This window comes from Benincasa hispida, chromosome 8 (genome assembly GCF_009727055.1).
Source record: "Benincasa hispida cultivar B227 chromosome 8, ASM972705v1, whole genome shotgun sequence".
In the NCBI taxonomy this organism is placed as follows: Eukaryota; Viridiplantae; Streptophyta; class Magnoliopsida; order Cucurbitales; family Cucurbitaceae; genus Benincasa; species Benincasa hispida.
Genome location: NC_052356.1, coordinates 8718888 through 8732996, shown reverse-complemented (window position 1 = coordinate 8732996; position 14109 = coordinate 8718888). Strand labels below are relative to the sequence as shown.

At 35.0% G+C, this 14109-nt stretch overlaps 1 protein-coding gene across 1 annotated transcript; it reads left to right on the top strand.

Moving 5' to 3' along the window:
- Positions 1–2725: 2725 nt before the first annotated feature.
- LOC120083348 (protein SEMI-ROLLED LEAF 2-like) lies at positions 2726–13805 on the top strand. Its single transcript, XM_039039074.1, has 19 exons — positions 2726–3235; positions 3474–3548; positions 4186–4301; positions 4917–5031; positions 5226–5354; positions 6438–6485; positions 6877–7058; positions 7134–7330; positions 7451–7743; positions 8046–8195; positions 8320–8886; positions 8984–9130; positions 10000–10072; positions 10690–10817; positions 11003–11203; positions 11317–11454; positions 11545–11670; positions 12351–12584; positions 13066–13805. Exons 1-19 carry the CDS (start codon positions 3107–3109, stop codon positions 13225–13227), a joined length of 3210 nt encoding a protein of 1069 aa, XP_038895002.1. The 5' UTR covers positions 2726–3106; the 3' UTR covers positions 13228–13805.
- The last annotated feature ends 304 nt before the right edge of the window (positions 13806–14109 follow it).

The following is a 14109-nucleotide window of genomic DNA, read 5'->3' as shown; positions in this document are numbered from 1 at the left end:
ACACTCAGATTATTGTTCAAAATTATCATTTACAGAAATTCGTCCGAATGTAGACTTACTAAGAGAACATGGTCGGCCAAAAAATACACGCATTCATAATGAAATGGATTGGAGAGAGGCAAGCCAAAAAGTTCGATGTACAATTTGCAAGAGATAATGACATAACAGAAGTACTAGTCGACAATGTACATTAGGTGCTTCGTCTTCGGGTCATTAGGTATATCTTTTATGTACTTGTATTTTTCATGTAATTATACATTTTATGTACTTATATTTTTTATGTAATAGTTTCATGTTATGTAATTGTACTTTTTATATAATGAATTTATTTTTCATGTAATTGTATCTTTTTATGTATCTTTTATGTGATGAATTTTATTATGAAATGTAATTTGAACTTTTTAGGTAATGGTGCTTGGTCCTTCTAATCTTGTACAACTATATCAACAAAATACACATCGTTCACAATCAATATGGGATAGTTCTTCTACAGTAGGTTTGAGTTGTCGGAGAAGAGAGACATCTGCACAACATACTATCCCATTTGATCACCATATTATTCCCTACGTTAAACAAGCAGGTTTTCTCGAGGTTACACAAATCAAATTTATCCAACTTGATTGACACCTCATTACTGCTCTAGTTGAGCGTTGGAGACTAGAAACCCACACATTTCACCTACCTTGTGGGGAATGTATAATTACGTTGCAGGATGTTGCCATACAGTTCGAGTTACGAGTGGACGGGCAACCATTGACAGGTTTACTACAATATGATTGGAAGAATGTTTATGAATAGTTCTTAGGTGTTCTACCAGATAATCTGAAAGACTCAAGATTGAGTATCCCCTGGTTGGCATCCAAGTTTCCAGAATTACCTCCCGATGCCGACAACATCAGCGTACATAGGTATGCATGAGCATACATTATGCAGCTTATTGGAGGATTTTTGTTAACTGACAAATCAAAGACTCTACATCTCATGTTCTTCTCGCTACTATCTGATTTTGAGCATGCTGGTACGTACTCGTGGGGTGATGCATGTCTTGCATGGTTGTATAGAGAACTTTGTCGGGCTACCAATGCATAAGCGTTGGAAATAGCAGGGACACTGATACTACTACAGGTATGGACTTATGTTAGATTTCCAATTATAGCACCACATGTCTAGTTACAGGCCCCGGATCATCGTCCACTTAGTGCCAAGTATTATCTCATTTATATATTTATTTCGTTATCATTTCATGTAAGAATATAAATTAATTATATTTTTTATAATTTTAGATGGAATGGTGTATTAGCTGCCTCTGAACAGTCAGCAAATATGTTGCTCGTATACCGAAAAATATTTGACAGACTGATGCACAATTAGGTAACGAATGTATATATAAATGAATATTGGATGTATACTTATCTTCTTTTTTTGTCAGATTAATTGGACGCCATACACACACAACAGATTTGGTCATCATTACCTGATTATTGTCGTGATGGTGAAGACATCTAGTTGACCATTAGTCCTCTTATATGCTTCCATATAGTAGAGTGATATCATCCAGATCGTGTGTTGAGACAGTTCGGTCTGTAACAAACGATACCTTCGTTGTCCTATACACTCCCAGCACTACACCAGATTGATTTGAGAGATAAACACGACCAAGACTGGCGTCGAATCCACGTGGAATATATATCCTACTGGCATGGACGACATGATCGCTGTGCACAGGGAGAAATAACAAATGGGTCAGCTGTATGAGATGACTACTTTTCCTGGTACGATTCAATCACGAGGTAGTTTATCACACTTGACGACGCTTACTATTATTGCATGGTAAGAGATTTAAAATCAGACATTTTCCATATATATGATATGAATATTGTTTAATACTTATTTTTTTTCACCGTATAGAATAATTTTATCGGAGATGTACACAATATTCAATGCAATACAACTTATCAGAGTTAGGTTTAATGGGTCAGCAAACATTGGTCAACATAGAAAATATTATTCAACAAACAAGAAGACTCAATGTTGCTGACACGATCGAAGACGTATTCGTCGTAGACGACAACGACAACAAGATGAACCTAATTTAGAGGGACATGAAGACAGCCCCATATGGGGTAAGGGCTAGGGGGTCGTCTTTAAATTTCATGTAAACTTATATTTTCAAATTAAAGAACTAATTGTAAATCTTCTTTAATATCATGACATTTTTTTTTAATATAAGTACAGAATAATTATGTTTTCATAGTAGATTAAATATATAATTAAGTTCAATAATGAAGAAATTTGTGGACCCGACCCTAAAGTCTTAATATTGTTGTACATCTCCGATTAAAAAGAAATAATTAGTCAATCTATTTTTTTTTAAAAGAAAAAAATCGTGGACTAAGTCCACGAGTCTCCATGCGACCGGTCAATCAAGTCAGTCGACGTGTTGCTGACTGGATTAAACTTTAATCGTGTACCCCGTACACAATTTTTTCAAATGGTAATCGTGTATCGTGCACACGATTTTACTACCCTACTTTTGTCAATACTTTCCACTCCCACCTATTTTTAAAAGTATTTTCTCATATACCCCATTTTTATCAATAATTTGAAAAAACACTATATTTTTTTAACTTCATCCTATTTTGGTGCTAAAAATAAATAGGAAAGTAATATGGAAAATAATAAGATATAAAAATGAAAAAGGAGGAAAGTAGAAGAAGCGGGAAAATAAGGGTACCTAATTTGGCAGTTGGAAAGAGGAGAATGAGAATGCGAGTTGTAGGGCATTTTGCGAAAAGCCAAGAACCAGGAGATCAAATAGCCGAAAATGGAGGCGATGTGGAAGATGAAGGTATATAATCATTTTGTTGTCCTCCATTTTTGTTTCGGTGGAGGTCTCGGAGATCCGGTGCTCTCGCGCTCACATACCGGAACCGGACGCCAATCCCTTCTCACCATTTTCCGAGGGCAAGGGTTTATTCATTCTCATCTCGATCGGGTCCTCCTCCCGGAGCTTGCAGCGTTTTCCCCAATCCCAATCAACCTCCCTACCGAATGTATTTGGTTGTTTAACGGGATTTTTGGGATTTCCTTCTCCTGCTAACGGGAAATGGTTTCGCGCCAAGTGTTGCCTGTTTGTGGTACTCTCTGTTTCTTTTGTCCTGCTTTGAGTACCAGGTCTAGGCAGCCAATCAAGCGCTACAAGAAGCTGCTTGCTGATATCTTCCCTCGCTCTCAGGTTCTGCTTCTTTTCTTTCTCTATCCATTTTTCAGTTGCCATGTTTGTTGGTGAAGGGAATTGAAGCTTGTTTGGTTGGTTGGGGTTTTTTTTTTAATTTTTATCTTTATCTTTTTTTTCTTCCTGTTTAGATGGCTGTATATTTTATGTTATCGTTGCTCATTTTCAAGGGGAATGTTGGGTTGGACTTATGCTATTTAAGCTTCTGATATTCAACCTTCTTTTCATGTTATGGCAGGAAGAAGAACCTAATGACAGGAAGATTGGTAAATTATGTGAATATGCATCGAAAAACCCTTTTCGGGTTCCCAAGGTGCGGTTATTGTCATTAATATGTCGGAACCCCGTTCTTGGATTATTTTGTAAAATTCTTTTTATTATAATTTATTTTTTGTTAATATTCATCTCACATATCTAGAGCCAAAGATAATGTGTAGCAATTGCTATATAGATTGAACTGCTATTGACAAGGAGGTTATGAAGGACGGTGCTGAACTATATTGACATAAATCAAGCATGGCAGATTTCTCTGTCCTTCTATTTTTTTATTTTTTCCTTGAGAAGTCTATGATAGAAGAGTTGATAATTAGAAGGTCTGTCGGAAACTTAGTTGTCAAATTCAAGCTTCTTTTTTGTCCTTATATGATGATGCTTGGTAGCAATTCTACTGTTTACTTAGCCTTGTTAAACGCTTGAGTTGAATACGCTAGTTTTGCCTTTCTTCCCATTAAAATTTGATTCCCAATATCAGAGGTCAAGCATTTTATTTGGTGCAATCTTCTATAGTTTAAACTTTTTTGGATGCTTCGGCTGTTTGTCATTATGATATATTCATTGCTTGGTCCCTCAGGTATGGAGGCCATAGTACTTTCATGATTTGTATTTATAGTATGTTAATTTTTCCTCTTAATAATTTTTTCTTCCGTGAATTTTTTATATTCTTTTTGCAGATCACAACTTATCTTGAGCAGAGATTTTACAAGGAATTGAGAAACGAGCAATTGCACTCTGTTAAAGTCATCATATGTATCTACAGAAAGCTGTTATTTTCTTGTAAAGAGCAAATGTGAGTTCCTTATTTAATTTTGTAATGGAAGTTAAATCTTTGAATATCAATACCATTTTCCTGGATCTTTCTGTGAGAAGGCTATAAACTAGCACCAGGAAAGCTAAATTTGGTTGAGTGGTGCAAGTTACTAATACGTGCTTACATCTCAGTCATCACTGGTCTTTTAAAGTTTGTTTCACAATGAATTTTGATTAAATTATTTTGATACTCGGGCTCCCATTTTTATGATATAGATTGATAGTGGATGATGTATATGTATGAATCTTCTGCATTTGTTAATGATCTTGAGTGTGTTCTTGGCAGGTCTTTTCCTTATCAATGGATTTCAAATCAATCGATTTTCGTAATTTCACTTCTTTATTAAAATGTTGTGATTCATATGTAAAATGAAATTAAATAGCTAAATTTTGTAAACCATGGTAACTTTTAAGCCATATGAGACTGTAAATTAAGTTATTTTTCTTCAGAATAAATTTTCTGGAAACCATTTGTGATTTGTGGAGAATTGGCCGGTGGATATTAAGCATGCTTATTCATCTTTGATGTCCTAACCTGAAAATATACTACTTACATGTATTTGAAAGTTGTAATTGGCATAAATAACTATTGCAGGCCTCTATTTGCGAGTAGTTTGCTTGGCATCATCCACATTCTACTGGATCAAGCACGTCATGATGAAATGCGAATTTTAGGATGTCAAGCCCTCTTTGATTTTGTTAATAACCAGGTAAGGATTACCAAATGGTATGCTTGCTTTTCGTAATGTTGTTTGGTTTAGGACTTCTCATCTTATTTCATTTATCAATGAAATTGTCTCTAAAAAAAGAACTTTTTTGTCTACTTTTGGAAGGTTGTGATGAATTAATTTACACTCATTCCTTGTAAAGTTCCTTATATTTATGTACATTTATAACTGTGCAGAGGGACAGTACCTATATGTTTAACTTAGATGGAATGATTCCCAAACTTTGCCTTCTAGCCCAAGAATTAGGGGAGGAAGGGAGAGAAAAACAGATGCGTTCTGCTAGCCTTCAAGCCCTCTCAGCTATGGTAATCTGCACTAAAGTTTATTTGGACGTATTACTATGTATTTTATCTTTATGCACGTACTTTATGTGTTGGCCTTTCAATCTCTTAGTAACCATAAGATTATGGAAACAGGTGTATATCAACAATTCTTTTATTGATAATTTGTTTTTAATGAAGCATGTGGTACGAACCCAGGCTAACTGTGTATCAACCAACACAGTTACAGAGAATTTCTTAAGAAAATTCTAGTAGCATACACAGGAAGGAGAAATCCCTGTTTCCCTCCAAAATTTTATGAATTGAAGAATGGAAAACTACTTTCCATAATCAGGCGCAAAACTAATCCTGTTAAAATATGTCCCAATTTAATTGAGTGAAATCATCAAAATGAAAATTTGGGTTGCATACATAACCTTTGGGGCAACTTCTCTGCGGTTGATGAAATGAGTCGGCAGATTAATTAAATATTAGCACAAATACACTTACGTACTAAAAGAAAATTACACATCTTTTAATTGCTACAAGAATTGGATTTTTGGTCTGTTCAAATGGCAGCAAATCCATCACCTTCACTAGGGGGAGGGAGGGGCATTGAACCAGAATTGCCAACGTAAGAACATATTATTGAGACACCATGAGAACATATTGCTGAGAATACCCAAAAATAAATTGTTATCCTGAACTAAGTTTTCCTTTCCAAAGTCTGCTCTTCTCATGTGCCTTTTCACTTTTTAAATTGCATTTTGTATATAAATATATCTCTTTTATGTACCTGTTTTTGCTGTTGTATCCGCTTTCTTTCATGGTCAAATTACAATGACATTTGAGACATCGGTTCATTTTTTTTGGTGCAACTGTTGCTGTTGTCTACTAAGTTGTATTGGTGCAACACTAGGCACTCTTTTAAGAATTTTAATCTTGGCTATTTAGTTACAAACTGGAAATCTCTTTTGTAATCAGCTATTGGTACTTGGGGTCTCTCCTTATTTCATTTATTCAATGAAACATTTCTTCTCAAAGAAAAAAAAGACTGTTTCTGTTGGAGAATGCTATTTGCTTTCTTTTTAGTCCGGAAATAATTTCTTATGAGTGTTTCATCTGCAGGTTTGGTTTATGGGTGAATTTTCCAATATATCAGCAGAATTTGACAATGTAAGTTGCTTTGCATTTATCACATCATTATCATTTTCTCACTTTAGTTTCTGGAACTATTGCCAGCCCTTTTACCGTTGGTTATTTAAATTTTCCTCCGTATTTTGTTTCTGCTAGGTCTTCCTCTGCAAGTTTAAGACTTTAATGGTTATATTTATAACCATGAGGAAGTATATGAATACTTTAGTGGTTAAGACTACATGTAAACCCCCCCTCGCACACACTAAACCCTGGATTTACTCTCCTTTTTAAGAAGATTAATGCTGTAGGTAATCCTTATAGTCGTGGGCTGTGAGAAGTATGCTGATCTCTTGTTTATTTTAGATATTTTACTTGTCTGCTTAGTATTATTTCTTATGTTGGTGGTATAAACTTTCATAAAAAATTTTAGGTTATCTCTGTCGTGTTGGATAATTATGGAGACCTTAAAAGTACTTCCACTGCTCCTTCCCACGACGGGCAAGATACTCAGGATGCAAGTGCTGAAGTAGTTCCCCATCTGCAAGAACACTTGACAAGGGTGTCTTCATGGAGGATGATAGTAACCGAAAAGGGGGAAATTAATGTATCTCTGTAAGTTCATGTCTTGGAACCACATAATTATATTTGTATCAACTTTTCAAGTGATATCATTCTTTTATGTAACAGAGAAGATGCAAAGAATCCAGAATTTTGGTCAAGGGTTTGCCTACATAACATTGCTAAGTTGGCTAAGGAAGCTACTACTATACGACGTGTCTTGGAATCTTTCTTCCGTTATTTTGATACTGGCAATCTTTGGTCTCCAGAACTTGGGCTTGGTCTTTCTGTCTTGTTGGATATGCAAATAATAATGGAGAATTTGGGTATTGTTTTCCTCTAAAATTTTTAAGAGTTTTAGCCTCTGAGATCTAAACTACTACTTCCGACTTCTTATATTTCTATAATTGTACCAGTGATTTTCATGTTTATTTTTTCTCATACAGGGCACAACTCACACTTTATGCTTGCAATTTTAATCAAGCACCTTGATCACAAGAATGTTCTGAAAAACCCTACCATGCAAATTGACATTGTTAATATTGCCACCTCCCTTGCTCAGCAGACAAATGCCCAACCATCAGTGGCCATAATCGGTGCACTAGGTGATATGATGAGACATCTTCGAAAAAGTATACATTGCTCCCTTGATGATGGTAACTTGGGAGCGGAAGTTGTCGAGTGGAACCGAAAACACCAAGCATCAGTTGATGCATGTCTTGTAGAATTGTCGCGAAAGGTAATTTTGCTTTCATTTGTGCTTCTCGAGATGCTCTCAATCATTTTGATGTAGGATTTATGTATGCGGATGTAAGTAATTTGTTCCTATTATATAGATAGCAGTTTTCATATAAAAGAGCAGGTCGTTCCATTGTAAATTTACATGTAATACAGTCATAAAGATCACGTGTCGTTTCGTTTGACTTCTGCATGCACACTATGAATCCCTATGAAATCTTTTCAAATTAATTTTACTTCTTATAACCTTATAACTTGTTAACATTGTTGTGGATTTTGTGTTGATTTCATTCAATGGCTTAGGTTGGAGATGCCGGTCTTATTCTAGACATGATGGCTGCCATGCTAGAAAACTTGTCAAATATTCCTGTAATGTCTAGAACATTAATTTCTACTGTGTACCGTACAGCCCAGATTGTGGCATCAATACCAAATCTTGTGTATCAAGACAAGGCAAGAGCGTCTAATCTTTTTCTTCTCCCCTAAATTCTTGAAGATTGTGGTTCAATCTTATTCTCCACCTTTTTTTCATCACCGATCTCTACCCCAGCCCTTTTAAACTTAAAATGTTTTGCAGGCCTTTCCAGAGGCATTATTCCATCAATTACTACTGGCAATGGTCTGCTCAGACCATGAAACTAGGGTTGGTGCTCACCGCATATTTTCTGTTGTTCTTGTTCCATCATCTGTCTGCCCACGTCCTCATGCTTCTGTACCCCACTCTGCAAAGCCTACTCATCTTCTAAGGACACTCTCAAGAACTGTGTCAGTGTTCTCCTCTTCAGCGGCACTTTTTCAGAAAGTGAAAGTTGAGCCTCATTCTGCACAAGAGAACATCTTTCAAAAGGTGGACGAAAAACCTATAATTCAACAGCCTACAAAAGTTGAAGGTGACTCCATTTTTAGCAGACTAAAGTCAAGTTACAGTCGGGTTCACACGGTGAAGAAGGATCCATCAATTTCAGTTCCAGCTTCAATTATAGAAGAAGAGGAAGAGCCAAAGATCAACAATAATACTATGATGAATAGACTGAAGTCTAGTTACAGCCGAGCTTATAGTATGAAAAAGTCTGCTAGTATGAAAAAATCTACACCTAGTACAGTTACTGATGAGAAACCTTTGGGAAGTTCAGAAAAGGAACAGGTATGTATTTGTTGTTTATTATTGTTACATTAAGGTATTCCTCTATTACTGTTTCCTCATGGTCTAATATTATCATTTTGTTGAATTAAAACTTCAGACAACGTTCCTTAGGCTTAGCAGCCGCCAGATTACCAATCTTCTCTCATCAATATGGGCACAATCTATCTCTCCTCTCAATAAACCTGAAAACTATGAAGCAATTGCTCATACGTATTGCCTTGTGTTGCTATTTGCTCGGACTAAGGTAAAATCATTATAGTTAGTTTATAGTTAGTTCAATCACTATATGGAATTAGTATATATTTTGGGCAAGTCCTGAGGGACGTAGTCTAGATTTCCTGTCAGGTCATATTTATCTCTTATTCTTTGGTTCCTAACGTTAAGTTGTGAACTCTTTTTTTTCCTTTCATTTTCCCTTCTTTTAGTGTTGACTACCATTTTGACAGCTATGATAGCGTCAATCATTTTTATGGCTATGGTATGCTAGAGATATAAAATTACATATAGAAAGTAAGTAATAGTCTTACAGATACCTAGGGTAGTCAATTACAAGATACTCATAATTTCTGATCATGTAAAGTAAATATATGTCTTGATAATGATATGGATACCATTTACTATTTTGCATCAGCTGGTAATATTCTTCAAACGAATTTGTCAAAAATTGCATGCTCCTTTTATATTTTTTATTTGGGATAATAATTAGATTTTTCATGATTATATAAATTTTACAGTCCAGGATAATTTGCATCAAGTACCGATGAATGGGTTTAAACTGTTAGGCACGAGTTTTAAATGGAGATATGCTGGATTTGCTCTGAATTGAGAAGGAAACTTATGGTGGAGAAGTAGACTTTTTCATAGTTTATCATATTTAAAATTCATATAAGAACTCAGCTCAGCTTCTGACTGTGATGGAGAGAATTGAAATCTTAGTTCTAGTTCTGGTGAACTGTAACAAAGTTCTGATGGGAACATGTTATATTAAGACCTTAGCTTAGCTTATGGTTATTGGTCAGTTTGCATTACTGTCAATTTGCTTGATTATTTGTCCAGTACCGGTAGATGAATATCCTTTTATAATTGTCCTTGTGATATACTCTGTGTTGATAGAACTCCAGCCATGAGACGCTCATTCGAAGTTTCCAGCTAGCATTTTCCTTGCGGAGCATTTCCCTGGCTGGAGGTAGAGACCATTCTAAGTTATTAAAATTAGATTTCATATCTACTGTTTCTGATATCTTGCCAGATTTATAATCCTGTCGTGCTGTGAAAAATTTGTGATAACGAACCCAGTTTTGCTCTACCTAGAAATTATGTGGTAAACCCTTGAGGCAATAAGTTGTAAGCTTTTTCTATCTTATATTACTTTTACTTTAAGGTCCTATAATGGCTTATCATCTTGATTTGAATCTAGAAATTTGGCCTCATAAAAAACCTGATGCAACCTAGATGTGGGTTCATTGTAGAAATAATGGTGATTTCCATGTCTTTGTAACAAAAAAATGAATAATAATAAATAAACAAACTTTTTCTTTGACTGATTAAATAAGTGATTTGGTTTATTTAATCAATATATGAGTGTTAGGTTGATTAATAATCAAGTGGGTTGAGCTGGCAGGGTAACACTTCAGTGACTAAAAGTGTGAAAATGGATGTAAAAAGTGTAAAAACGAAGATAATATTCCAAATATATTATGACGAAAAGTTATTTTTCATTACTAGTCAAGTAGTCATACGACCCTTTGGATGGGCCTTCATTACGTCATCTCTACAACTAAAACGAACTTTTTCAAATTGCAGGACAATTGCAACCATCACTTCGTAGGTCCCTTTTTACGTTGGCAACATCGATGATCATCTTCACGGCAAAAGCCTACAACATCGTGCCTCTTGCTCCTCGTGCTAAAGTTGCCCTTACTAGTGAAGTAGTACGTGCAAAATTTTTTGTTGCTACTCTAATTCATGTGTAGTACTAGTGTGTCTACCTTCTAGTTTGACATCTCTTTACTGGATATATAAGTAGGTTCTCCTTGATCTTATTTTGGATTTCAAATAAAATTAAGGTTTTAGGTTTCATGAGTAAATTTCTTCTACTGATTTTTACTTTTAACAGGTTGACCCATTTCTACGGTTGGTTGATGATTGCAAGTTACAAGTTGCTAATTTAGGACAAGACCATCCCAGACCAGATTATGGATCTAAGGAAGACAATGAAGCTGCCGTGAAGTCACTTTCAGTTGTTGATACAAGTGACAGCCAATCTAAAGAGTCATTTGCTAAACTAATTTTGCAGACATTGCATAATATGTCAGAAGTAAGCATTACTTTTTTACTGCAAATAATAATTTATTTTAGTATACCACAAAATTGATTGCTATAATTTCCAATTCTAATAATTGTAACGAATTGTTGTGTTCTTTAAAGCAGAATGTGTTATCTTCTATTAGAGAGCAGTTGCTTCAAGATTTTTTGCCAGACGATACTTGCCCATTAGGAACTCAATTTTTTGTCACACCAAGAGAAATTTATCAATGTGGACCAAAGAATGATGAAACTTCTAACCCGGTTCATTACATTTCATTCATCTCATGTGTCTAAGATTTCCAACGATATTCAAGTTATGGACTTCGATTTACATTTTGGTGTATTTTGTAGGTTGATCCCTTATTTTCAATGGATAATGACAATATAAACGACGAACCTCAAAGTCAAAATGATCTTGAGGTAGAGAAGGTCCCAGAAGGTCCAAGTCTTATGAGTGCTGATGAACTTTTGAATTTGGTAAGTAGCTAAACTTTGCACATGTGATCATATCCATTTGTAGCGAACATATAAGATGAACATTCACAAAGACAACAAAATCTTGTTTTCTATAGTCTCAAAATTTATTCAAAATTTACGAAGATTTAAACTACAGAATCAAGTGTCCAAATTGGAGGAAAAGGGTAATAGAATCAAGAATGTAATTTACTTATTGCGAGAAAAGTAAAAATGTTCTGGAAATATAATAAATAATCAACAAACCTCTCAGGGTTCAGTATGCAGTATACAATGAAAAGATATATACATTTTTTCATGCAATTCCTGACATTATAGTTGGTAGTTTATCTGGTTGAATTCAAGGAAATGCTTATGAAAAGCTTGATTTTCTGAAATAAAATAATATAATAAAAAGTAAGAAGGCTCGAGTTTAGTTATCCTTCGTTTATTCCATTAAGGGTTCTGTGATCTGCTACGGTGGTTCAAATTAATTCTTTGCCGTGATATATTTTTAAATTTCTTCCAACATTTTCGAAGTGATTGATGTTTGCAGAAGTATAAGCATGAGTGGGAAGATATTTTTTGTCTAACCTATTATTTTCTGAATCGATTCATCTTGAAAGATGGGAATGCAAATGCTTGCTATCCGTTATCTTTATGGTTTAACTAATGTATCTTCCTATTAACAATCTATGACACAGATATCCGATATAACAAATCAAGTTGGAAGGTTTTCAGGGGCCTTACCCACAAACATGCCTTACAAAGAAATGGCTGGAAATTGTGAGGCTCTTTCAGAAGAAAAGCAGCAAAAAATATCCAATTTCATTACTCAACCAACTAATGAAAATTCAGTTAGAGCATCCACTCATGATGATGACAATCTGCGCAAAGAAGAGCCTTCGCAACGCCATGTTCACTTCGCTGTAAATAAGGTACTTTCTAACATACTCCTGGCTTCTGATCAAAATCAATACTTGATATGGAGAAAAATTAAAATGGAATAATTCTTATTGAAATTGAGATCTTATTATTCTCTTGGCACGTATTTTGGAACCTTTATCTGCCTGCTTTCATAGACTGACAACAGCTCATGTATGCTTAAGTGTGTCCACCTGCTCTTATGTGATAGGAATGGTATTAGGGTGTATTAGAGTATAAAGGATATATTAGTAAATTAGACAGAGTGAGTTATGGAATTTGTTATAAATCTATAAAGAGAATAGAGAAGATAGGCAATATTTTGGTGAGTGATTTAGGGCTTAAGTGTTATCTCGAGAGGAGAAGGTTCAAGTACCTCAAATAAGTTGGTTTATCTTGTATTGTGGTTACCGTTTATATTTAAATATACTCGGGTCTATCATTATTGCTATCCCTTTCTTGTAAAATCTGACTTTGAAATTCACTGAAATGCAGAGTGGCAACCCTTTTGTTGACTCAGATGTACCTATGTACTGCAATTCATCCATTAACACTTATCCAGCACTTTGTGCAACTGAGTACCAATATTATCCCCACCTCATTCAACTACCATCCTCGAGCCCATATGATAACTTCCTAAAGGCAGCTGGTTGTTAAGTTATGGAAATGGACATCAAAATACTTCGAGGCATCTCAGTGGCAGTGATGATTGGCTATATAATTTCAAGATGAGCAAGCAAAGCTCCTCTGGTCTGCATTCTGCTGCTGCTGCTGCTCCAACCATTTTTCTCACCGAGCCAAACATTCAGTCAAGTTCTTGCCATCGTTTTTGTATATCTTGATTTGATTCATTTTCTTGATGGCGGGTAATTTGTTTTCCTTCATCCAGTTGCATGTTTGGATTGTTGAAATCATTCATTTGTTGGTGTCTTTGGATATGTATCATATAGAGAGATAGGTCGTTGTTAGATGAGATTGGGCGTGATGTCTGTTTATACTTGGGGGATTCCATGGTCATCTCTGACCAGAAGGTGCATTCATAGGGGTTCCTTTACCTGTTGGACTGTCATAGGTTTGTAAGTGATAAAAGGGGGCGATTAATGGAGATTTGTTTAGCTGTATATTTTGTAACAATTGTCTTGTATTTACGGGTGTAATTATTTCCTTTTGTAACAGTTGACGGCTATTCATTCTAGGCTATATCAGTGGGCTTATCTTATGAAAGGTCACCCTTATCCCACTAGCCCATTTTATTTAAATGCTCACTCTTGACAACCCAAAACAAGAATTAAAATTTTTTTTTAAAAAAAGGATAAAATTGAACGGAAAAAAAAAAACTATTTGACATTTGATAGCACAATGGATATGCCAAACACAAGTTGTACAAAGTCAATATATGGCACATATCATACATTTGACTTTGAATCAATTTTGAGAGTAAAATACAATAAACTCATTTTTTAAGCATATAAGAGTATAAATTTATCGACATTGATTTTCTTTATGTCATCTATGTGCATCTCCAATTGACTGTGGCTA